The sequence below is a fragment of the Dendrobates tinctorius genome, unplaced genomic scaffold, assembly GCF_039654945.1.
Source record: "Dendrobates tinctorius isolate UK_male_01 unplaced genomic scaffold, ASM3965494v1 ptg000022l, whole genome shotgun sequence".
Lineage (NCBI taxonomy): Eukaryota > Metazoa > Chordata > Amphibia > Anura > Dendrobatidae > Dendrobates > Dendrobates tinctorius.
Window position 1 is genome coordinate 84,279,030 of NW_027361690.1, and position 26,410 is coordinate 84,305,439.

General features: G+C 47.2%; 1 protein-coding gene and 1 pseudogene across 1 annotated transcript in view; one reads left to right on the top strand and one right to left on the bottom strand.

Moving 5' to 3' along the window:
- Positions 1-26,410, top strand: part of LOC141084248 (uncharacterized) — a 101,507-nt gene that overhangs the window by 61,545 nt on the left and 13,552 nt on the right. The window contains exon 8 of the mRNA XM_073568829.1: positions 4,177-4,707. Coding sequence (XP_073424930.1) covers positions 4,177-4,707 — 531 coding nt within the window. The remainder of the gene's footprint in view (positions 1-4,176; positions 4,708-26,410) is intronic.
- LOC141084246 (charged multivesicular body protein 2b-B-like) lies at positions 2,773-3,595 on the bottom strand (annotated as a pseudogene).

Consider the following 26,410-nt stretch of genomic DNA (forward strand, 5'->3'; position numbering starts at 1 on the left):
TTTGCCTACAGGCCGGGCATTGGTGTGGATGATGCCATTATCCACCTTCTAGATAGGACTCTCTCTCACCTGGAGAAACCTGGGAACACTGTGAGAATAATGTTCTTCGATTTCTCTAGTGCTTTTAACACCATACAGCCAGGTCTACTGAGAGACAAGCTGGGTCTTGTTGGTGTGGACCTCCAACTCTCCACCTGGATCCTTAACTACCTCACGAACCAACCTCAGTTTGTAAAGGTTCGGGACAGTGTGTCAGACACAGTGATCTGCAATACAGGGGCACCTCAAGGTACAGTTCTTGCCCCTTTTCTCTTCACACTGTACACTGCGGATTTTAGGTGCAACTCATCTAGCTGCTACTTGCAGAAGTATTCTGATGACTCTGCAATAGTAGGCCTCATCACAGGAGGAGATGAAAGAGAGTACAGAGATACTAACCAAGCTTTTGTGGAGTGGTGTCAGAGGAACCACCTTAGGATTAATTCCGGGAAGACCAAGGAATTGGTGGTGGACTTTCGCAAGGGCAAAAATCCACCAGTAGTGGCGAACATTCAGGGAAATGACATTGAGATAGTCGACACCTATAAGTACCTTGGTGTGATCCTCAATAATAAGCTTGACTGGGCCCATCACTTGGATGCAGTGTACAGGAAGGGCCAAAGCAGGCTTTATCTGCTCAGAAGGCTGAGAGCCTTCGGAGTTAGGGGGGCACTCCTTGCATCCTTCTTCAACTCTGTTGTGGCATCAGTCATCTTCTTTGGTGTGGCGTGCTGGGGTATTGGCATATCAACCAGGGACAGGAATAGGCTGGACAAACTGATTAGAAGGGCCAGCTCTGTCCTGGGATGCCCCCTTGACCCAGTTCAGCAAGTAGGCGACAGGAGGATACTGGCCAAGGTGAGCTACATGGTGCAGAATGATTCCCATCCCATGCATGAGACCGTGACAAAGATGTGCAGTACTGTCGGCTACTTCATCCTAAATGTGAGAGGGCGCGCTATCGAAAGTCCTTCCTTCCTGCTGCAGTTAGGCTGTATAACCAGCACTGTCCAAAACGGAGAACGACCCAAACAGAGAACTGATAGATCCAAAGTTGTGATAGTCCGGTTACATTTTTTTTTTTTTTTCCGTATATGTACCTACCTACCTACTGTCAATGTAATGCCTCTTTATGCATCTGTATCTGTACTTGTTCCTGCCTTGGTGCTGTAATGCTCTGAATTTCCCCATGGTGGGACGATTAAAGGATGATCTTATCTTATCTTACACTACCATTCAAAATTTTGGGGTCACCCAGACAATTGTGTTTTCCATGAAAACTCACACTTTTATTAATCAAATGAGTTGCCAAATGAATTGAGAATCTAGTCCAGACATTGACAAGGTTCGAAAAAGGATTTTTATTTGAAATAATATTCTCCTTCAAACTTTGCTTTCGTCAAAGAATGCTCCCTTTGCAGCAATTACTGCATTGCAGACCTTTGGCATTCTAGCAGTTAATTTGCTGAGGTAATCTGGAGAAACTTCACCCCATGCTTCCAGAAGCCCCTCCCACAAGTTGGCTTGGCTTGATGGGCACTTTTTGCATACCATACGGTCAAGCTGCTCTCACAACCACCATTACAGATGGAATACCAGCTCCCTGCTTCTTCCCTAAATAGTTATTGCCTAATTTGGAGGTGTGCTTTGGGTCATTGTCCTGTTGTAGGATGAAATTGGCTCCAATCAAGCGCTGTCCACAGGGTATGGCATGGCGTTGCAAAATGGAGCGATCACCTTCCTTATTCAAAATCCCTTTTACCTTGTACAAATCTCCCACTTTACCAGCACCAAAGCAACCCCAGACCATCACATTACCTCCACATGCTTGACAGATGGCGTCAGGCACTCTTCAAGCATCTTTTCAGTTGTTCTGCGTTTCACACATGTTCTTCTGAGTGATCCAAACACCTCAGACTTGGATTCGTCTGTCCATAACACTTTTTTCCAAACCTTCCTCTGTCCAATGTCTGTGTTCTTTTGCCCATATTAATCTTTTCCGTTTATTAGCCAGTCTTAGGTATGGCTTTTTCTTTGCCACTCTGCCCTGAAGGCCAGCATCCCGGAGTCGCCTTTTCACTGTAGATGTTGACACTGGCGTTTTGCGTGTACTATTTAATGAAGCTGCCAGTTGAGGACCTGTGAGGCGTCGATTTCTCAAACTACAGACTCTAATGTACTTGTCTTGTTGCTCAGTTGTGCAGCGGGGCCTCCCACTCCTCTTTCTACTCTGGTTAGAGCCTGTTTGTGCTCTCCTCTGAAGGGAGTAGTATACACTGTTGTAGGAAATCTTCAGTTTCTTGGCAATTTCTCGCATGGAATAGCCTTCATTTCTAAGAGCAATACGTAACCACTGTGCCAGTATGGGGAAATTCTGGACCATCATGTGCCAGATAACTGGTATGTAGTGTAACACTGGAGCTTTCTGTACGGCCAGTCCTGATTAAGGTACCGAAATGGAGATAACAGGTAACATTATAGAAATAAAGGATACGTAATAGAAGACCCCGACGTGACCGCTGGATTGTAAGCATGCAGGGGAGGAATCTGGCACCATGCACATGGCGATGGAAAGGAATAGATCGATAGTAATAAAAGTAGGAGCGACTTTACAAAATCGTACATGGCAGCTTCAGGATGTCCGCATCTCCTGACACAGAGGGGAATTTGTACAGAATGTAAGGGTTAATGTCTATGTACAGGTACTAGTATTATACAAGGCCATATAGCGTCTGTTAGCAAATGAAAGACACCCTTGTTCTTCAGTCCTCAATAATAAATCCCGGTTTAGACTGATCCATTAGTAACAAGATACAAGTCCATACGTAGCGGGGAAACTTCCTATGATCGGGCCGTTAATCTACGCCCAGAGCCTTCAGCTGCTGCTCTATCTCTTCATCCGAGATGGTGGTGGATTTAGCGGAGGATGCGGAGGGTAGGCCTTTGGCCGCTGAAGGTGCTTTCGCCATCTTTCCTGAGATTTCAATTCCAATCTCATCCAACACCTGGTTCACAATATCCTGGCTTTCCTCCTCGTCTTCAGAGGCATCAAAGATGTCATCCAGAGTGTCGTTTATCATTTCTTCCGTCATTTCCATTTTCATGTTTTATTTTTGGAAATTTTGCATCGTCTTCTGAGTTTTCTTCGGATCCATTTTCTTGTTCACGGCTTGCATGGTTTTTGCTGTAGTTGACATTGCTCCCGCCATCTTCATCTGTGCGCTCATGACTTTGGTCTACGTCGACATGGAGGTGACTTTGGAACTAACGGCGTAAGTTCTGGTTTTCTGCTTACGAAGCTGTACCAGCTGTTTTGCTAGAACTCTGCAGGCGTCCTTGCTACCTGTCTTGGCCATCTTCTTGATTTCCATTTCCAGCTGTTTCTCCTGCTTCTCCAAGGCTGGCCGGTCTCGGGTTATAGCCCTCTGAGTGCCTCTTAGCTCCTTATTCTGCTCCTTTATTATGTCGTCCACCGTCTTCTTCTTAAACAGGGAGGCCATGTCTGCCGCTCGGGCTCCACTTCCTCGTTCACACTGCCATTTCTAAGAGCAAGAATATAGTGTCGCATTTTACATGAAAGTTCTTTTTTTCTGGCCATTTTGAGAGTTTAATGGAACCAACAAATGTAATGCTCCAGATTCTCAACTAGCTCAAAGGAAGGTCAGGTTTATAGCTTCTCTAATCAGCCAAACTGTTTTCAGCTGTGCTAACATACTTGCACAAGGGTTTTCAAGGGTATTCTAACCATCCATTAGCCTTCTTACACAGTTAGCAAACACAAAGTACCATAAGAACATTGGAGTGATGGTTGTTGGAAATGGGCCTCTGTACACCTATGAAGATATTGCATTACAAACCAGACATTTGCAGTTAGAATAGTCATTTACCACATTAACAATGTATAGAGTGTATTTCTGAATCATTTAATGTTAGGTTCATTGGAAAAAACTGCTTTTCTTTCAAAAATAAGGAAATTTCTAAGTGACCCTAAACTTTTGAACATGTGTCTGGTACTTCATCTCAGGCCCATGCACTTGACTAGGACTCAGCTGGAGTACCATGCGGGCAGATTTTATGATGATGTTTTTATCTTTTGACGTTATTTGATGAGATCTGCTATGCTTTTTTTATCCACAGCCAATGCCAACAACGTCAGGAATTCCTCTCCAGATTGGGAATTGGAAGATAAAAATGACTTGGAGGGTTCCCCAGAAGAAAGCTGTAGTTTTGATAACAAGCATTCAGAATTTCAGGATGTGAATAATGAGTTTTCTTACGATGGGGACATGAGTCCTGATAAATCTGCTTTCCCTCCGTATGGTACAGTTCAGAGTGCCAATATTTTCACCTGTTGGGAGTGTGGCAAGTGCTTCACCGAGCATGAGGCACTATTGATGCACCAGAGATCCCATGCGGAGGAGAAGTCATACCAGTGCTCTAACTGCGGGAAGTGCTTCAAAAAGAAATCGAACCTTATTCAGCATCTGAAAATCCACTCGGGGGAGAGACCGTTCCTCTGCACAGATTGCGGTAAAAACTTCACGCGGAAAGCTGATCTTGTAAAACATCAGAGAATCCACACAGGAGAGAAGCCGTTTCACTGTCACGAGTGCGGCAGATGTTTTACCCAGATATCAACTCTCACAAGACATCAGAGATTTCACTCAGGTGAGAAACCCTTTCCGTGTCCCAATTGTGGGAAATGCTTTGCACATAGAGCAGATGTTTTTAGACACCAGAAAACTCATAAGCTGCTGGAATTGCCGCTTGAACATTTGGATTTTTCTGATTGAAAATTTTACATGGACCTGAAAAAAAGTGTTTGTTTTTTTTTTTTAATAGCAAGTAGATAAATTATATGTAAGTCCCAGCATAGACAGTGCTTGATTTAATCCTAGAAGATGGTGGAAATTGGATAGGAACTATGTGAACCCCAGGTGTGGTTGTTTCAATTGTGTAAACACGCTCCTGCTCGCTCATCCAATATGAAGAAAATTGTCACATGTCCAAGCACCTGTGATTAATAATGACTGATCAGTAATAAAGGAGGACAATAGGACTACGCGTTTCACGCAAAAATTTCTCTTTATCCTGACATCACTGTTAAGAGCGGTACCTTGATTCAGAGTGGGGGGGGGTTTCTGCTTGAAAATTCTGATGTTTTGTCTTTTGGCATTCTGACATCTATTTGGTAATAAAGAAGAATTTACTTTTATCCCTTTCGTTGGTACTTGTGACTCTTTTCTTTATGTTGGATAATATACTGGGGGTGGAAATAATATCTAACCCTTGTAATACTTAGGAAGAGCAAAATCTACATTCTTCATGATCAAAGTTGTCCAAGATAGTTGTTATGCCAATGGACCATTGCAATTAGGGGCATTTTGTTTTAGTCTTGTGTTATAGTGAACTTTTCTAACATGAGTAGTCATCTTTTTGTTGCCCATTTAGGTCATTGTTCTGGGGGAACCTATGGAGGAGCTTGTAGACTGAAATGTAAAGTGCTGCAGAACATGTTGGCACTATAGAAATAAATATATATTTTTTTTATTATCATTATTAGACGTTCAGAAATAAAACAATTTTGACCAGTCACAATTACTGGTGTTCAGTAGCTAATTTGAGGTCACTAAGAATATAGCGGAATCAGCTGTCTTGATCAATCACATGCAGTCCTCTGGTCTTTGTTGATATGCTACAGCTGTGACAGGACTACAGCAGACTTGACCGATGCAGGCAATCACTGAGCCCACCAGCTGATGTCATCTGCACAGGCAGAGCTGCTGAGCACAGTGGTTGGCTGCAGAGGTCGCGTACGCTGTAGCCGGGATGTCACTGCTGCAGCCTGTCAACAAGCCTGGAATCGGCTGTGTAGTGCCTCGCTGGAGCAAGAGTGTATGATTTATAGTTTAAATATCATTTTTATGTACAGCAAGTCCATGGAGTTTAAGGGAACCTGTTACTCGATTTCTGCTACCTAAACCACAAGCAGCATGAATCAGAGCCTGGTTGTACAATTGCAGCAGGAAACGCTCCAGCATTTCAGAGAAAACTTAGTTTGATTTGTCAGCCGGGAAACAAAGCCGGAGAGCAGACTAGTCCAGAGCCACCACTGGCCGACTTCTTCCCGCTCTAGTTGATTGACAGGTCTCTCCGCCATGTGGGAATATAGAGAGAGTCCTGTCAATGACGTGACCAGGATCAAGACACTGGCTGGGGATGGCATCGGACTAGTCTCATCTCTCTCTATAGTCCACCGGAGTGTTTTAGAATAGAAGAGTGGAGCACACAAGTTCTGATTCATGCAGCACGAATCAAGTTACATGTTCCCTTTGAAAAAAAAAAGTATTGATCGGAAAACCTCATTATATCCATTGCCACCTTTTAGCTGACACCTAGGTTGGATGAGTATGTTACAGTCTATGAATTCCTTCAGACCCTGACAATCCCCACAGATTGCACTTGAAAGATTGCCAATCGTTATTGCATCTTTCCTATCTCCAAACTACAAGTAAATTGGCCTCTTGTCACTCTCACTTTTCTCGGAATCAGTGGAGGTAGCGGCGCTTGGACCCTCTGATGATGAAGTTATCCCCCCTCCTTAGAATAGTGGATATTTTACAATCTGGATTCCAACCTTTTAACAATTCACTAATATGGCTGAGTTAGTGTTATCTGTCTACAGTTGTTTAGTATTAGATCATTAATGTAGTTTTATATTGTACTATTTCTCATATATAAATTATATTGCCTGACTTTTTTGTCCTCCTGTTTGCTAAATTACACATTTACCTGTGACAGTGAAAACGTACATGTGCGAGGCTTCTCCGCATAATCCCAGATGTTCGGCTGTTAATAATACTTTGCTTTCAGCAGTTTTCTGATCAATATACAGCGATGAGAAATTTAATGGGCACGAATATATAAAATGACGTTTTCTGACTTCTGAACAGTTGCAGTAATTTTACAAGGCAATATTTCAAATCTGTAATCTTTATAAAACTTTTTTACAATTGTGTGTTTATTTTACTTTATTAAAGTATTAGCATGTCTACTATTAATGTTGGTTTGACTCTTTTCTACATATAAAAGCTAAACTAATAAAGAGAATCTGTCAGTAAGATCATCCGCTCTCCAAACCACATACAGTGGGGAAAAAAAGTATTTAGTCAGTCAGCAATAGTGCAAGTTCCACCACTTAAAAAGATGAGAGGCGTCTGTAATTTACATCATAGGTAGACCTCAACTATGGGAGACAAACTGAGAAAAAAAAATCCAGAAAATCACATTGTCTGTTTTTTTTTCATTTTATTTGCATATTATGGTGGAAAATAAGTATTTGGTCAGAAACAAGCAATCAAGATTTCTGGCTCTCACAGACCTGTAACTTCTTCTTTAAGAGTCTCCTCTTTCCTCCCCTCATTACCTGTAGTAATGACACCTGTTTAAACTTGTTATCAGTATAAAAAGACACCTGTGCACACCCTCAAACAGTCTGACTCCAAACTCCACTATGGTGAAGACCAAAGAGCTGTCAAAGGACACCAGAAACAAAATTGTAGCCCTGCACCAGGCTGGGAAGACTGAATCTGCAATAGCCAACCAGCTTGGAGTGAAGAAATCAACTGTGGGAGCAATAATTAGAAAATGGAAGACATACAAGACCACTGATAATCTCCCTCGATCTGGTGCTCCACGCAAAATCCCACCCCGTGGGGTCAGAATGATCACAAGAACGGTGAGCAAAAATCCCAGAACCACGCGGGGGGACCTAGTGAATGAACTGCAGAGAGCTGGGACCAATGTAACAAGGCCTACCATAAGTAACACACTACACCACCATGGACTCAGATCCTGCAGTGCCAGACGTGTCCCACTGCTTAAGCCTGTACATGTCCGGGCCCGTCTGAAGTTTGCTAGAGAGCATTTGGATGATCCAGAGGAGTTTTGGGAGAATGTCCTATGGTCTGATGAAACCAAACTGGAACTTTTTGGTAGAAACACAACTTGTCGTGTTTGGAGGAAAAAGAATACTGAGTTGCATCCATCAAACACCATACCTACTGTAAAGCATGGTGGTGGAAACATCATGCTTTGGGGCTGTTTCTCTGCAAAGGGGCCAGGATGACTGATCCGGGTACATGAAAGAATGAATGGGGCCATGTATCGTGAGATTTTGAGTGCAAACCTCCTTCCATCAGCAAGGGCATTGAAGATGAAACGTGGCTGGGTCTTTCAACATGACAATGATCCAAAGCACACCGCCAGGGCAACGAAGGAGTGGCTTCGTAAGAAGCATTTCAAGGTCCTGGAGTGGCCTAGCCAGTCTCCAGATCTCAACCCTATAGAAAACCTTTGGAGGGAGTTGAAAGTCCGTGTTGCCAAGCGAAAAGCCAAAAACATCACTGCTCTAGAGGAGATCTGCATGGAGGAATGGGCCAACATACCAACAACAGTGTGTGGCAACCTTGTGAAGACTTACAGAAAACGTTTGACCTCTGTCATTGCCAACAAAGGATATATCACAAAGTATTGAGATGAAATTTTGTTTCTGACCAAATACTTATTTTCCACCATAATATGCAAATAAAATGAAAAAAAAACAGACAATGTGATTTTCTGGATTTTTTTTTCTCAGTTTGTCTCCCATAGTTGAGGTCTACCTATGATGTAAATTACAGACGCCTCTCATCTTTTTAAGTGGTGGAACTTGCACTATTGCTGACTGACTAAATACTTTTTTTCCCCACTGTATGTGGTCATGCAGGTCTTTGAAATGTAAGTCCATCAACACATTTATATCTTTTTATGCAAAGAAGACATTAGGTGTGACTGCGCATTTAAGGAGCCACTGCCTCTCTAGGTTGTTTCTTTGCCCACTAGCTTGATTAATACGTTACCGTCTCTGAAGCTTCAGGCAGTACTGAGATATTAATCAAGCTAAAGAGGCTGGTGCTGGGCAGGGAAATAACTTAGGAGCAACAGTAGATACTTAAGTGCTATGTCCCACCCAGAGCACTTACCGCAACATTTGTATGAATTGAATGAAAAAGTTCATCACTCTGGAGTGCAGATGGATTTACATTTCAAAGACCTGTATGCCCATAGATTGGTTTGGGGTGTTGATCTTACTGACAGATACCCTGTAATTATAGATGCAAGTTTTTGTACACTGGCATCAAATATTTACATTTTTCCCTTGAAAATAGTATGATTATTAATGGAATAACTTGGCACTTGGGTAAATGTTGTAAGCAGATAATTTTATTTTGTGCAGGCAATCCAAAAACAAAGAAATGTTTCAGTCCTACAATGACCTTCATCATTCAGACAGACTGCAGTGTGCACAGAGTTACAGGCAATAAGGAACGCTCAGGATATGCAGCATATATCCTGAACACCACACACTGCAGCAGCATGTGCTGCATATCCTGGGCATTCGTTTCTGCCTGTAACCCTGTGCACACTAATCTGTCTGACTGATGATGGTCATTGTAGGACCGAACCATTTCTATGTGTTTTTCTGCAGGAAAAGCACATATAGTGCTGGGCAGTAGCCGTGGGCGAGGCACTGGTCTCCCCCTTTTACACCCGGCGCGCTACATGAAAATCTGGGTGTTGGTGTTCGTGCTGTGATGGTCTTGCGCCCGTGCAGTCTGCCTGTAGCCGGTGGTATTGGCTGGCCAGGATGTCGACCATTTGGGTACCTAGAAGACCCCAATGCCCACGAATACACTTGAACTTCGCTTGATCTGGAAGAGAGACTGTTTATCTCCTTGGTGGGACAGCATGATCCCAGTCGCACTAGGTTGGGACCCCGGTACCGAGTGTCCAAATTCTTTAGGCCTGCAGGTCAACTTAACAGTCCAGGGGCAGACTAGACTGCCTGCGACCCAGTAACTGTCCTTCTGGGTCAACACCGGCCCTGCTCCCCCAAGGCCCACAAGCCATCCACAAAGCTTCAACCTAGTTGGGATGTTGAGCTTTCCTTCTCCCCTCCCCCAAACATTGGTCCTTGTAACTGGCACAGTCCACATGGGACACAGTCCTTGGTCCCCCGTCAGTCCGTAGGACAAGGACACAGTTCTTTTATTGTTTCCTCCACCCTGTTCACTGTAATTTTGTCCCTGGCTGAGGGTGTAGGAACCTACAGCGGCTACAATGTCTCTGCAATCCAGCAGGATGATCCTGCTTCCAAAGGCAAATTTTATTGATTAAAAAATTTCATCATGGATACAGATACAGCTACATGTTTCAAACATCCATAATGTTCTTTTTCAAAGACTTGAAACACTTTGCCTTTGGAAGCTGGATCATCCTTCTCGATTTTTGCTATACAATTGGTCCCTTGCAGTTCCGTCCTTTCTAGGATGCCTGGCTGGGGTGAGCTGGTTAATCTCTTTTCGGGATGTGCAACGAACACAACAGAAACGGAAAAGGGGAATGAAAAACAACAACTTACTGGCCATCAGAAGGCCTTTAACATGGGGGAGTCTCGGATCCTGTGGGTCTCCTGACCTACTCGAGCTCAGCCAACTTTGTCTCGCTTGCCTTCTGATTCCTCTCCTTGAGCTACAGACTTCCAAGCAGCCATGTTCAAACCCAGGTCTCCTTGGCCTAGATTCTTCTTACATACACGGCCAAGTGTGCTCCCTGGGCCACGTATGTGGCCAGATTGGCCACTGCTTCAGGCAGTCCCAGGCTTTCCTCCTGCTCTAAGGGCCAACAGGAAGTCGAGACAGTTGCCCCACTGTTGTTCCGTACTCTCATTCCCAAGGACGTAGCGACCCCAGGTGCCCACGGGGTCCCATCATGGTGGAAAATCTTCGGGTACCTCTCTTGCCTGCAACCTGATTCTGGAGATCGCGATTGTGAACTAGTCCCTTGGTCCATTTTCTTGGAGGCTTGGCCCTTTTCGGAGGGAAATGGCATTTATATAGACCGCATGCCTGGTCACTTCCATGATGAAGCTGAAGCCTCGTTCAAAGTCATAGTGCCTCATGTCGCCCTGGGTCATCTGTCAGGCAAGTTCCTCTCTGTCAGGACTGTACAGGTAGGCTCATTTTCTTCTTAGACTGGATCACCCCACAATCCATTTCTCTCATGAGGTGAGCAGTATATCCCCAGGGCTCAGCATTACCTCCAAGTCAGGGGAAGGCGCCTCTTGGTTGGAGGGGAGACATTCAGAGTTGGAGGAGGGATCTCCAGCCTGCGTGGGGGGACTCGCAGGGCACTGGACCAAAAAGGTTTTGAGGTGTTCAGCCCATCCACGGGCCAGACGTTGAGCCGGGATGTAGGCTTCGGAGCCTAAAGATCAGGCGACCTGCTCTGCCAAGCCACCTGGCATCACCTCTCGCTCCATCAAAGCCTTAACACTCTTGCACTCTCTGCGTCCCAGCCCTCCCCGATTAGGTACACAGTACTGGGGCCCACTGCACTCTATCCACGTTCTTTCTCTCCCCGACGTACAACCCATGAATGGCATCATCTCTTCCACTTTCTGAGGCCCGTCATGGCCCTGCCTTTCACTGGATGGAGTCTGCCCTGACTCACCATTTAGTTTCTCAAAAGTCCATGCCGGTTTCTTCTTCCACTTCACTCTGTGACGATGGTCACAATGCTGTGGGCGGGCTCTTTTGGTTGCGACACCCCAGCGGTAAGCCAACCTGATGAAGGATACTGCTTTGCACCTCTTTGCCTCTGGCGCCCCCATGATGGGCGGGTTTGTCACACCTTTTCGCACCAGTCACTGTCATTTTGCAGTCCTTTCTCCATACCAACTTGGACTGTTCAAAGGTTGCCATATTATCTTCCACTGGAATCTTCTTTGCGTTGCATGGCCCTCGCAGATGCAAAACTCAGTCCTGCAGACTATGACAAGTGTAGCACGGGACGATAGCCATGTGCGGGACACTCGTCTCCTCCTTTCTCGCCCTGGCATGATATATGAAAATGTGGGTCCTGGCTGGGTCTTGGTGCTGCGAGGGCCTTGCACCCGTGCATGCTTGCCTGTAGTCGGTGGTGTTGGCTGGCCAGGACCATAGGTTCCACAGTTCAATAAAGGAGACTTCCATTCTAAAACACAGTCTTTACTGTAACTTGGCAAGGGTTGTATACAAGGGGTAACTGGTACAAAGTCTTATGGACGTTTCCTTCACAGTGTAAAGCATTTTCACACACACAGTATCTTTTCACTATAGTCTACTCCAGGGCCGATGAAGCATACGGTTTCTTCCTACTTCATCACAGCCTAGCTTGTCGCTACATCCTAATCATCAAGTCTCTCTACTTGATCAGTGGTTCCGTATTCCATTTCTACCCGTCGGGGCTTCCACTAGTCCCACAAACTCCGTCCTGTTGAGGCGCATTACCTTTGGCGTTTTATAAGCTCGGGGTTTCTCAAGACACGTCCTATCCAAGGACCCCTTTTCTGTGGAAGGCCACTCTGTCTTGTTGGTCACTTCAAGGTCTCTCTTCACCGTCGTCCCTTTGTTTTCCTTTTTCTGTAGGTCACCAAAAACAGCCGCACTGCTCACAGAGCACTTCCTACTCATACTTGAACTTGGTCTTATCTCACGATCTACAGAAAGTGGTCTCTTTCCCTAACACTAATCTGATCCCACTATAGGCTAGTCCCAAACATTAACACTATCTTACCCTAATGTCGCTACTTAACTACAGTCACTATCTTACACTACCTACCCTATGTCCTAAGCGTTAAACTGTGTCTTACCCTACACTGTACAACTACTAACACTTTACAGGCAAACCTATTACATGACACACTATATAGCGATATATGCAAAAGACGCATGACCAAATACACACGACGCGATTGGTGCCTTCAGGGGCAGTAACGCGACAGTCCTTCTCCAAAGCCCTTGTACATGCATGCCAAATTAAAATATGCCAGCTAAAAAAAAAAACACCTATAAAGAAAGCTTACAAAAAACATTACATAAAAAAAACTATTAAATAATTAGGTTAGTGTCTCTCAAAAAAACTCCCATTACAAAACCATGGAGTCCTATATTATCTATCATTAGTATAAAATAACTTATTTAGTGTGTCAGGAAAAAATAGAGTTAGACTTGCCAGTAATTCGGTTTCTAGGAAACTTCCACGACGGTATACGGAGGTTGCCTCTTTGCCCTGATGGGGGACAGGAAACACAGAGGTTAAAAGGCCTTCCCACCTCCCACCTGCCAGTGACTTATAACTGAGACCATAGCACTGGTTTACCTTCCGATTCCCAGATTTTTATCCAGGAGTATAGGGTGGGAATTAGTGCCGTCGTGAAAGGTTCCTAGAAACCAAATTACCGGTAAGTCTAATTCTATTTTCTCTAGTCACCTTCCACGACGTTATACGGAGGGATACCAACTAATTTGGCACTAGGGAGGGACAACGGCCTGGAGAACTCTTCGGCCAAAGACTAGATCCCTACTGGATGTTACGTCCAGTCTATAATGCTTTGAGAAGGTATGGCATGAAGACCATGTTGCTGCCCTGCAGATCTGCTGTGGGGATGCACCTGTTTTTTCTGGCCAGAAGACTGAAGTGGATCTGGTTGAATGGGCCTTGATCCCCACTGGGGGAGGCATATTTTGAGTGATATATGCTTCCACTCTAGCTTTTTTTTTTATCCAATTGGCTATAGTGCTCTTTGCCACCTTTTCCCCCTTGTTTTGGCATGAGGAATGGACAAACGGATTCTGGTTGACTCTAAGGACGGGTTTGGTCCAAATAATGCAGAACAATGCGTTGGACGTCCAGAGTATGAAACTTTTCCTCTTTAACATTTGCTAGGTTTTGGCAAAATGATGGTAGGACAATTTCTTGGGACCGGTGGAACTCAGAGACTACCCTTGGAAGGAAGGAAGGAAGGGTCGAGACGAAGGACTATTGAGTCATCTCTAACAAGCAAATAAGGCTCCCTTATCGACAGGGCTTGTAAATCGCTTACTCTCCTGGCTGTGGTTATGGCTACCAAGAACACTGTTTTGTATGCCAGGTTTTTAGGAGCGCAGGAAGATAAAGGTTCAAAGGTGGACCTGTGAGCCCCTGGAGCACCAAGCTCAGATCCCATGGAGGGACTATCATTTGTTTTTTAGGATTCATTCTGATGGCCAAAATCATAAATCTTCTGATCCAGTGATGACCTGCTAGATCCTGGTCAAAAACAGAGCTGAGACCTGGACCTCTTCAGGGTGCTAGGTCTAAGGCCGATCTCTAATCCCCTCTGTAAAAAATCCAAAATTTGTGACATATTTGGCCTGAGTGGATCTGGTAAGTCAGGTAGACAAAAAGATGAAAACTTTTTCCAGATTTTGTTGTAGATAGCGTTAGTTACTGGCTTTCTGGATTTTTGTAGGGTAGCAATTACCGGATCTGACAAACCCTTGGATCTCCGTACCTGGGCCTCAGTAACCATGCCGCTAGATTCCACTTCGAAGGGTTTGCGTGAAGAATCGGCCCCTGCGAGAGGAGGTAGTCTTCTAGTGGTAAGAGAAACAGCCCATCTACCTGCATCTCGGTGATCAAGTTGAACCAACTTCTCTTTGGCCAGAAAGGGGCTACAAAAATAGTCAGGGTCCGGTGTTCTCGTCCCTCCCTCAGGACTTTCGCCAGGATTGGAATTCGTGGGAAGGCATAGGCCAGGTGGAAGTCCCAATTCTGGGCAAGGGCATCCAATCCCCTGGAATTGTCTCTAGGGTTTAGGGAAAAAAGGCTTCGACCTGCGTGTTTTGATGAGAAGCGAAAAGGTCGATTTCCGGTAGGCCCCACCTGTCTACCAGCAATCTGAAGCTTTTGCTGTTTAGACTCCATTCCCCAGGATGGATGTCCTGGCGACTTAAAAAGTCTGCCTGTTTGTTGGACGTGCCCTTTAGATGGACCGCCGCTAGGGACAATAGGTGTTTTTTGGCCCAACAGAATATTCGAGCGGAGATCCTTTTCAGCTGCTGAATTTTGTACCGCCCTGGTGCTTGATGTGAGCAACCGTGGTCATGTCCGAATATATTCGGATGTGATGTCCCAAATCTGGTGACCAGCCACCAGGAGGGCTTCTTCCACAGCTTTCAGTTCCCTGAAATTGGACGATTTCCCGCTCGTTGTCTGATCCCAGAGTCCTTCGAACGGAGTATGATTTATCATGGCCCCCCCAGCCCCTCCTGCTGGCATCTGTCATGATTGTAGTCAGTGGGCCTGGTTCCAACTTACGCCTCTGCAGAGGTTTCTGGTGTTCATACACCATGCTAAGGAGGCTCTTACTCGACCCGGATTGTGCACTTTCTTGTTCAGAGTACCGGGATGACCGTTCCAGTTTTCCAAGATGTGAGTCTGAAGGGTTCTGTAGTGAGCTTGAGCCCAGGCTACTGACTGTATAGATACTGTCATAGAGCCCAAGACCGACATGCCTTCCCAGAGTGTAGGGGGGACCTCATGTCCCTAAATTTCCTGACCTTTGATATTAAAGTTAGATGGTGGTCGTCTGGAAGGAATGACATTTGTTTTGCGGAGTCCAAAAGAACCCCCAGGAACTTTCTGGTCTTGGAGGGCTGCAGCTGAGATTTTTTCAAATTGGGGATCCATCCCAGAGACCTTAATGTATCCAGGGTTTTTGATACTTGAGCTTCCAGGGTCGCCACGGTGGAAGCTACTATCAGTAGGTCGTTCAGGTAGGGCACTATACAGACGCCCTAGCTCCGGATGAATGACACTGCTTCTGCCATTACCTTGGAGAAAACTCTTGGCGCTGAGGAGGTGCCAAATGGAAGGACGTTGAACTGATAGTACTCCACCTGATGACTCCCCTGTAACCGGAAACCTCAGATACTTCCTGTGTCTCGGGTGGATTGGAATGTGAAAATAGGCATCCTTTAAGTCTATGGTTGACATAAGGAAGTGTGGCCCGATCAGGGGGATGGCTGACCTTACAGATTTCATCTTGAACTTTCGGTATTTTACGTGCCGCTTCAGTCCCTTCAAAGTTATGATAATACGGGCCTCGCCTGATGGTTTGGTTACCAGAAATAACCGAGAGTAATGGCCCTGACCCCACTCTGATTCTGGGACCAGGGAGATTGCGTTTGATCCTATGAGGTCTCTGAGACCTAACCGCAGTGTTGTCTGGTCTTTTGGGGACGGAAGGCAAGTGACTTTTAGGCCCTGTGGAGGGGAGGAGATGAACTCTATCAATAGGCCCTCCCTGATGACGTTGAGGACCCAGTGAGAACTGGTGATGTTTTACCACTGATGTACGCATTGTGGTGTAGTGACCACTGTGTCCACTAGGGGGCGCTGTATGGATGTCCCAGGAGAGTGGATGAATGGCAAGATACTGAATGACCGTTATGTATCTCAAGGTGGGTGGCCTTGAGATGGAGATTTGTGTGTGTTAATCAGCAATGATACTGCTGAGGTGCTGGTTCAATGTGTCATGGACTAGTTACCTACAAACCCACCCAGGAGGTGTGTTTAATAACGCTATTGTAAAGTGTATATGTGTGTGTGAAGGACCTGTGATGAGGTCATAGACATGTGACCCGGTGGGCGTGGCTACGGACCATATAAGGTGGCCAGGGTAGGTCACATGGGGTGAATGCTGGGACCTGGTTGGTCCAGTGTGGAAGGTCCCATCTGAGTGAGATGGGGCTGCCTTCTGACAGCAAGTGAACGCTGTGTTAATGGCTGCACGTGCCTGGGAGTTCCCTGGAGGGAATGGACGTCTGCAGTATGCTAAAGGAACCATGAGTGACCCTGACGTGGGTGAGATAACTGAGGCTAGAAAGCCCATGTATGTTTAACTTGTGTGACCACAGGGATTACAGAGCTGAACTCTGTCATGGATGCTATGCTGTTATCTGAACTTTATGTTGCTTCTATGGGTTTATGCTGCTGAATAAACCGCATGGACTATTATGAGTTTATGGAAAATCTGTGCCAGATCTGATTTTGTGGCTGCTGAGCGAGTATCCCCTACTTGAATGACAGCGCTACCTCACAATTGGTGGAGAAAGCTATGGGCAGTGTTGTAGCCTTGTTGCTAGGGGCAACGGAAGAGGACTGCAAAATTCGGTTGCTAAGGGCAACGCTGAGCCAGGAGGGCTGACGGTATAGAAAGCCGTGCGATATATTGACTGGAGTCAGGAGAAAGAGACTTATAGGATACCTCTGCGGTAGAGGGGTCCGAGAACCTGCGCGGCCAGCAGGTGACAGTCGTGAAAACCGTGTTGTACTGACCGGGGTCAGTGAGAGACTGGTGATTGATAGGGTGCCTCTGTGGAGAAAGAGGTATCCGAGGACCTGTGTGGCCGACACAGGTAACGAACAGGTGTTCGTGTTGTACTGACCTTGGTCAGTGGGAAAGACTGTGTACCTGGAGGGTTCAGTGCGCAAGGTCCTGGAGGGTCAGTGTTGGGAGGTTCTGGGAGAAGAATCGGATCCCTGGAGCACGTGGTATGACCTTGGACCTGGTGAGGCGTGAGTGTTGGGCAGTCTCAGGCGGAGACTGATGTCCTGAAGATCACCCACTAAGCCCCTGGACCTGGTGAGGCCGGTGTGTTGGGAAACCCTGGGAGGAGGGCCGCTCCCTGAATAGCACCCGGTTCGCCCTGTGTGTTGGACGGTCTCAGGCGGAGATGGAACGTCCTGAATAGCATACAGAAAGGACACGTGAGTTTTTGTGGTGTGTTTTTTTCTTCTTTTCTCAACTCAGCCTGCGGTGGCTCAGTGGGAGTCAAGAAGGTGACAAGCGGCTTCCTGTAACTCGGCGGGGTTACGAAGGCGACAAGTGGCTTCCGGTAACTCGGCGGGGTTACGAAGGGGACAAGCGGCTTCCTGTAACTCGGCGGGGTTACAAAGAGGACACCAGCCGCTGTGTGTGTGAACAGCAGCCAGTGGTGTCGGTGATCGGTGACATCAGGAGCTGTGGTGGTGCTAACAAAGAAATGTGTGGTATCGTAAAAGAGACAATCTGTGTTGTGTGAACTGTGGTCTAAGGAGACCGGTATAACGGACATGGGGAAATCCCGAAAGGGGGCGGTGGCCCAAATCGGGGTGGTAGCCCAAAAGGGGTGGAGTCCCAAAAGGGGGTGGAGTCCCAAATTGGGGTGGTAACCCAAAAAAAGGTGGAGTCCCAGAGGGGGCGGTTACCCAAATCGGGGTGGTCCAGAAAGGGGCCGGTGTGTCAAAAGAGGAGATGGAAGCACTGGTTGCCTCAGTGGGTATGTCTGGGGAACCGCAGTGTGTGTGTATGTCTTTTGAGGAGTGCGGCATTTATTTTCCGGATAATGATGATCCACAGGTGTGTACGGTGATGCTGCATCGGGAAGGAGTCTTTGGTAGACTGGACTCAGAGAGTCAGGTGACTGACAGGAACTCCTCTCATTTTATCTCTGACCGAGAAAAACGCCAGGGTTCGCTGTAAACATGGGGTCACGGTGAACTATGCAGTAGACAGAGTAATATTCGAGGGGACCAAAGGTGGTGAGTGCCAAGGGGGCGGGATACCACGTGACTTAGTCTATGCTTTGGAGAGGGGCCGGGACTTTGTGTTGTTTGATGATGTATAGTCGAATGAGAGAGACGTTTCTACTGTTGGATTAACAGACGTTGAGACGGTGACGCCTCCTAAAGTGGACAGGTCTGATGTAGAAGTGACTGGAAGAAGGGGTACATCTGCCCAACTGACGGACCTGACGTCTCATGACATGACGGATGGTGGGCTGGGAGATGAGACGACTGGGCTAGACACATTGGTGGTGGACGGTAACTGGAGGGTTCACTCGACTGGCGGGACTGACCCAGTGGTACCCTTTGACAATATAATTAAAGAGGTAGTGGTGAGACATTTGCTGGCCAAAAGAGAATAGGATCGTGAGATACAGCTGATAAAGGAGACAGTGGAAGGACATCTCGAACAAGAAAGAGTCCTGAGACAAATGGCCGAGCACAGGGTTGAGGCGCTCGAAAGAAGTCTTGGAGCTCAAAGAAACTGTATGTGGTCTTCTGCGGGAGAAGAACTTGGACAGTGATGAAAAGCGGCCGTATCCAACTGGTGGTGGAACGGAGCTGCTGGTTCCAGTCTTGGCAGACGGTCATGAAGAGATGAGATCTCGTGAAGTTGGGGAGCTAAGAACTGAAGAAGACAGTCACCCGGTCGGGTCAACTGTAGTGAGGGAAGTGTCCGTGGTAAAGCCAGAGCCTCCTGGCCAGGAAGAGAGCAAGGCCACGACCTTCAAGTTTGTGATTGATGTACCAAAAGACATGCAAGAGGCCTGTGCTGAGGAAGGTGTGCTTGAGGCTTTCAAAGAGGCGATCAAAGCGTGTTGTCATGATCCATGCTGGATCAGGACATATAAAAAGCACAGGTAACCTTTTTTTTTTCCCTAAGCTGTGCTTAAGGTTGTTTTTTGCCCCCGGTGGCCATTAGGATTATTGCACTGTAGTGTCGTTTGTTCTAAGTTTGCCCCCCGGTGGTGGTGAGCGTCATTGCACTCTAGTTTCTTTAGTTAAGTACACATGATTATTATGCAGGTGTGATTGCTGACTCTGCTATAAAAGAGTCAGGTGTTGCAATCAGTGCTGGTGATAGTGTTCATTTCAACCATCCTTGGTGGTGGAAGGAGCTGGAGAGCATTCCTTGCAGCACTGTCTTAGCCTGGTGTGAAAGGAGTCATATGGGATTTCCTTGTAGCTCTGACAGAGCTTGGTGGCAGCTATTCAGGAGGAGAGCTGCATGCTGGTGGTGGACTGTGTTGCCAGGAGCAAGTGCAACAGCGTAAAGCTAAGTGGTGTCTCCCTGTTTGTGATTTTCCTTAGTGTGTATTAGCACAGCGGTGGGGCCAGTACCTGCCCCACCCAGTTTCCTAGCAAGGGATAGGTGTAGGGTGTGCTATGGCGACAGGTTCCTGATCGGCGCCCGGTGCGGAACCGGCATAGGGAACGTTAGGAGCATTAGGGACACTGACTTGGGAGTGCAGGAGGTCTCCACATCCCCGTTCCCTATCACAGGGCCCACCGTTGTAACTGTTTCCCTTCCCTTTGTCTTGTTGTTTTAGTTACCGGCCTGTGAGCCGTGTCACACAGGACAGCATCACGTGCCTCATCCTGTTATTCTAGTTACTGGCCTGCTGGTCGCGTCACACAGGACGGGTCCACGTGACAGGTGTAAGGTGCACTGGGCGCCTGAGACTCGGCAGTTGGTGATAATGTCAGCCAGGGAAGACACAGCAAAGCGGGTGGCTGTCCTGGAAAACATGCGTCTGCAGTGTCTCCATGTCAAACAGTTGGTTAGGTGGAGTAATATGAAAGCTGCTCGACGCCTGGAGTTAGCAAGAGAGGCTATGGATCGGTTGGGTTTGCGGAAAGAGGTAGTTCCGGTTCCCAAAGGTCTGATTGGGAGAATCATTGGAAGATTCGGGAAGGTAATGCAAGAGTTTGTAAATAGCTCCGGTGTGGTGAGGGTGAGGATCCCTCCTGATGATGAAGACCAGGTATCCAGTGAAGAGGGTATTATTCCCGTCCTGGTGGTTGGCTCCGTGGAAAGCCTGAGAAACTTTCGGATGCTTTTGGAGTATCGAGTGGGGTACCTGCAAGAGATTGAGCAGTTGAAGCTGGACCGTTGGTAAATCAATAAAGAGGTTCGGAACACCAAGTGGCGGCCGCCTTCAGCCCAAGATGTAAGGACCCAAAGGGTTCCGCCAAGAAGTGACATGGCAGATGGCCGAAGAATGTTAGCAAGTGGTAGCTCGACTGGCAGGACGACGTTGAGTTTCTGTGAGACGCTGAATGAGTCAGTCTCAGGCTTAACTAAGACTTATGACCGCTGGGGGTGGGGGAGGCCGTCTGATGGACGGAGACGGATCTCTCGACCTGTGGGGCAAGGTGTAATGAGTGCCCGGTTTCGAGATCCTGGTGTAATGTGTGTTCAACCCCACAAGTTTGAACAGAGGGGGGAGGTATGTGGTGTAGTGACCACTGTGTCCACTAGGGGCGCTGTATGGATGTCCCAGGAGAGTGGATGAATGGCAAGATACTGAATGACCGTTATGTATCTCAAGGTGGGTGGCCTTGAGATGGAGATTTATGTGTGTGTTAATCAGCAGTGATACTGCTGAGGTGCTGGTTCAATGTGTCAGGGACTAGTTACCTACAAACCCACCCAGGAGGTGTGTTTAATAACGCTATTGTAAAGTGTATGTGTGTGTGTGTGAAGGACCTATGATGAGGTCATAGACATGTGACCCGGTGGGCGTGGCTACGGACCATATAAGGTGGCCAGGGTAGGTCACATGGGGTGAATACTGGGACCTAGTTGGTCCAGTGTGGAAGGTCTCATCTGAGTGAGTGGGGCTGCCTTCTGACAGCAAGTGAACGCTGTGTTAATGGCTGCACGTGCCTGGGAGTTCCCTGGAGGGAATGGACGTCTGCAGTATGCTAAAGGAACCATGAGTGACCCTGACGTGGGTGGGATAACTGAGGCTAGAAAGCCCGTGTATGTTTAACCTGTGTGACCACAGGGATTACAGAGCTGAACTCTGTCATGGACACTATGCTGTTATATGAAAATTGATAACATCAGGGACAGTTTTGGTCAACAACCCCCAGAGCCCTTCCTCCCGACTTCCCAGCCCTCCACCTTCAAAACCAACTTCTCCACCATTACAGAAGATCGACTCTCCACTCTACTCTCAAGATCACATCTCACCACCTGTGCACTCGACCCGATCCCATCCCACTTCATCCCAAACCTCACCACAGTCTTCATCCCAACCCTAACCCATCTCTTCAACCTATCACTAACAACTGGTGTTTTCCCCTCAAGCTTTAAACATGCCTCCATCACACCTATCCTCAAAAAGCCCTCTCTTGACCCATCCTCTGTATCTAGCTATCGCCCTATATCACTTCTCCCATACGCCTCCAAGCTACTGGAACAACACGTCTACCTTGAACTGTCTTCCCATCTCTCTTCTTGCTCCCTCTTCGACCGCTTACAATCTGGCTTCCGGTCACACCACTCCACTGAAACTGCCCTTACTAAGGTCACCAATGACCTCTTAACTGCCAAGAGCAAGCGACACTACTCTGTCCTCCTCCTCCTGGACCTGTCGACTGCCTTTGACACAGTGGACCATTCCCTATTATTACAGACCCTCTCATCCCTCGGCATCACAGACTTGGCCCTCTCCTGGATCTCATCATACCTAACAGACCGGACATTCAGCGTCTCCCACTCACACACCACCTCCTCACCTCGCCCCCTATCTGTCGGAGTCCCACAAGGTTCAGTCCTAGGGCCCCTGCTGTTCTCTATTTACACCTTTGGCCTGGGACAGCTCATAGAATCTCATGGCTTTCAGTATCATCTTTATGCTGATGACACACAGATCTACATCTCCGGACCAGATATCACCTCCCTACTAACCAGAATCCCTCAATGTCTGTCCACTATTTCATCCTTCTTCTCCACTAGATATCTGAAACTCAACATGGACAAAACAGAATTCATCATCTTTCCCCCATCTCACGTGACCCCCCCTACGAACCTATCAATTACAGTAAATGACTGCCCACTCTCCCCAGTCCCACAAGCTCGCTGCCTCGGAGTAATCCTTGATGCTGATCTCTCCTTCAAACCACATATTCAAACCCTTTCCACTTCCTGCCGACTTCAACTCAAAAATATTTCACGCATCCGTTCATTCCTCACCCAAGAATCTGCAAAAACCCTAGTCCATGCCCTCATCATCTCTCGCCTTGACTACTGCAACCTCATGCTCTGCGGCCTCCCCTCAAACACTCTCGCACCCCTCCAATCTATTCTAAACTCTGCTGCCCGACTAATCCACCTGTCCCCCCGCTATTCCCCAGCTTCTCCCCTCTGTCAATCCCTTCACTGGCTCCCAATTGCCCAGAGACTCCATTACAAAACCCTAACCATGACATACAAAGCCATCCACAACTTGTCTCCTACATACATCTGTGACCTCGTCTCCCGGTACTTTCCTGCACGCAACCTCCGATCCTCACAAGATCTCCTTCTCTACTCCCCTCTTATCTCCTCTTCCCACAATCGCATACAAGATTTCTCTCGCGCATCACCCCTACTCTGGAACTCTCTACCACAACATATCAGACTCTCACCTACCATCGAAACCTTCAAAAAGAGCCTGAAGACCCACCTCTTCCGACAAGCCTATAACCTGCAGTAACCACCGATCGACCAAACCGCTGCACGACCAGCTCTACCCTCGCCTACTGTATTATCACCCATCCCTTGAAGATTGTGAGCCCTCGCGGGCAGGGTCCTCTCTCCTCCTGTACCAGTTATGACTTGTATTGTTTAAGATTATTGTACTTGTTTTTATGTATACCCCCCTCACATGTAAAGCGCCATGGAATAAATGGCGCTATAACAATAAATAATAATAATAATAATATGAACTTTATGTTCCTTCTATGGGTTTATGCTGAATAAACCACATGGACTGTTATAAGTTTATGGAAAATCTGTGCCGGATCTGATTTTGTGGCTGCTGAGCGAGTATCCCCTACTTGAATGACAGCGCTACCTCACAGCATTTTGAGAGTCTGCCTCCCCCACCGGGTCGAAGTCATTGCTTCTCCGGTTGGGTCTGCTACTGCTGTGGGACGAGAATGTTTGTTTTTCCCCCTACCCTTTGCGTAGCTCTATCTCTGTTTTGCCTTTGCTTCTTGCTTGGGAGGTTTGAGCCTGAGGGGCACGAAAGGGCCGTTTTTTTTAAAGGTTTTTGTTCTGGGAGAGCTTTTTTCTTGTCGGTGGCTTTCTCTAGTATTTCGTCTAGGGCCGGCCTGAAGACATATTCCCCTTTAAAAGGTATGGCACATAATTTGGCTTTGGAGGTGATGTCACCGCTCCACATCTTGAGCCAGGGCTCTCTCCTGGCTAAATTGGACTGTACCATAGATCTAGCGGCCACCCTAATGGATTCCATGGAAGCATCTGCTAAAAACCCCGTAGCCTTATGCAGTATGGGTAGGGAGTCTAATAACTCACCCCTGGAGGTACCCTGTGATATGTGGGTTTCTAGTTCCTCAAGCCAACAAAACAAAGCCCTAGCGACGCAGGTGGAGGCAATGTTAGCCTTTAACGTGGACGTAGATGTCTCCCAAGATTTCTTTAGGAGACTCTCTATTTTTCTGTCATTCGGGTCCTTCAGTTGTGAAGAATCCTCGAATGGGAGCGCAGTTCTTTTTGCAACTCTCGCCACCTTAACGTCAACTTTGGGGATGTCTCATTTCACGGAATCGCCTTCCAGGGGAAACCTATGTTTCATTTCTGAGAGAGTGCTGATGTGTTTTTCCAGCAGTTCCCACTCCTGCTAAATCATGTCCAATATGTTGGCATGTACTGGAAACCCTATGCGTTTTTCTTGTTTTAAGCCCCCCAAACATTTGGTCTTGAATGGACTGAGGCTCTGGTTCTTCTTCTAACCCATGGTGCTGTGTACTGCGGATACCAGCTCCTCCATATAGTCAGAGGAGAAGGGGTATTTAATGATCTCAGCAGCCCTGGGTGATACGGGTTCCTCCCATCTCCCAGAGGATGATGTATGAGACAGGTCGGACTCAGAATCAGAGTCTTCAACCTGTATCTTTCTTTTCTTTGCTGGAGATTGGGTTGGTGGTGGTGTAGGAGTAAAAGCCGCTAGGGAAGACTGCACCTCCTGTTTGAACAGGGAGCGAATCTCGTCTAAAAGGGACGGCTGCTCTGCTCTAACTATATTGTCGGTGCAGGACCGGCAAAGCTTTTTATCCCATAATGAGGGCATTTTAATGTTAGATTGGGCATTTTTTATCCTGGTTGCGGCTTTGGGGGTAGACGTTTCTCCCTAAAATAAGAGGGAGAGAAAAGTCAGGATAAAAGGGGGGCCCCTAAATGAAATCACCACCACCCCACGGACCCCTTCCCTGCAACACTCACTGTAGCAGGGGCTGCACTGGGCTCTGCAGATGCAGGGCATGAAGTGCTATCAATGCTGAGGGATTTTGTCTTACCTCGTGTAGCCTTCAGCAGGGTTTTTATGCTCCTCGGAGCCAGCACCTGCCCTCCAGCGTTGCAGTTTTTCCCCCCTCCCCCTCCTGGGTCCCTGTGTCGGCGTTAGGAGCTGGCACCATGCGCGGTATGGGGGAGGCCATTAGCCGGAAGTCGGCGTCCTCCTGGAGCGCCGATACCAGAAGTAACGCGAGCGGTCTCCCAACGTCACTTCCAGGACGCCCGGGCGCCGCGCTGGAGGGGGAGAGAACCGAGGAGCTCCGGGAGACCCCCGGTCGGGGATCCCTGGCCTGCTTTGCCCTCACGGGGGCGCGGGAAGATCAGAGCGGGTCCCGAGGTCACCCGAGGGGAAGATGGGAGCAGCACCATGGAGGAGGCGGGACGCGACCACCAGCTGCCCGGCATTTGACAGATGTAACCCCTGTACCACACTACTGCAGACGCCGGCCACCACAGTATACGGACCTCTCCCTGCCCCATGGGGAACAGGAAAGACACTGGGAGGTGGGAGGGCCTTTTAACCTCTGTATTTCCTGTCCCCCATCAGGGCAAAGAGGCAACCCCCGTATACCGTCGTGGAAGGTTCCTAGAAACCGAATTACCGGTATGTCTAATTCTATTTTTTCCTGACACACTAAATAAGTTATTTTATACTAATGATTGATAGTATAGGACTCCATGGTTTTGTAATGGGAGTTTTTTTGAGACACACTAACCTAATTATTTAATAGCTTTTTTTATGTAATGTTGTTTGTTTTTGTACGCTTTCTTTATAGGTGTTTTTTTTTTAGCTGGCATATTTTAATTTAGCATGCATGTGCCAGGGCTTTGGAGAAGGACAGTCGCGTTACTGCCCCTAAGGACACCAATCGCGTCGTGTGTATTTGGTCTTGCGTCTTTTGCATATATCGCTATATAGTGTGTCATGTAATAAGTTTGCCTGTAAAGTGTTAGTAGTTGTACAGTGTAGGGCAAGACATAGTTTAACGCTTAGGACATAGGGTAGGTAGTGTAAGATAGTGACTGTAGTTAAGTAGCGACATTAGGGTAAGATAGTGTTAATGTTTGGGACTAGCCTATAGTGGGATCAGATTAGTGTTAGGGAAAGAGACCACTTTCTGTAGATCGTGAGATACGACCAAGTTCAAGTATGGGTAGGAAGTGCTCTGTGAGTAGTATGGCTGTTTTGGTGACCTACAGAAAAAGGAGAAGAAAGGGACAACGGTGTAGAGAGACCTTGAAGTGACCAACAAGACAGAGTGGCCTTCCACAGAAGAAAAGGGGTCCTTGGATAGGACGTGTCTCGAGAAACCCCGAGCTTATAAAACG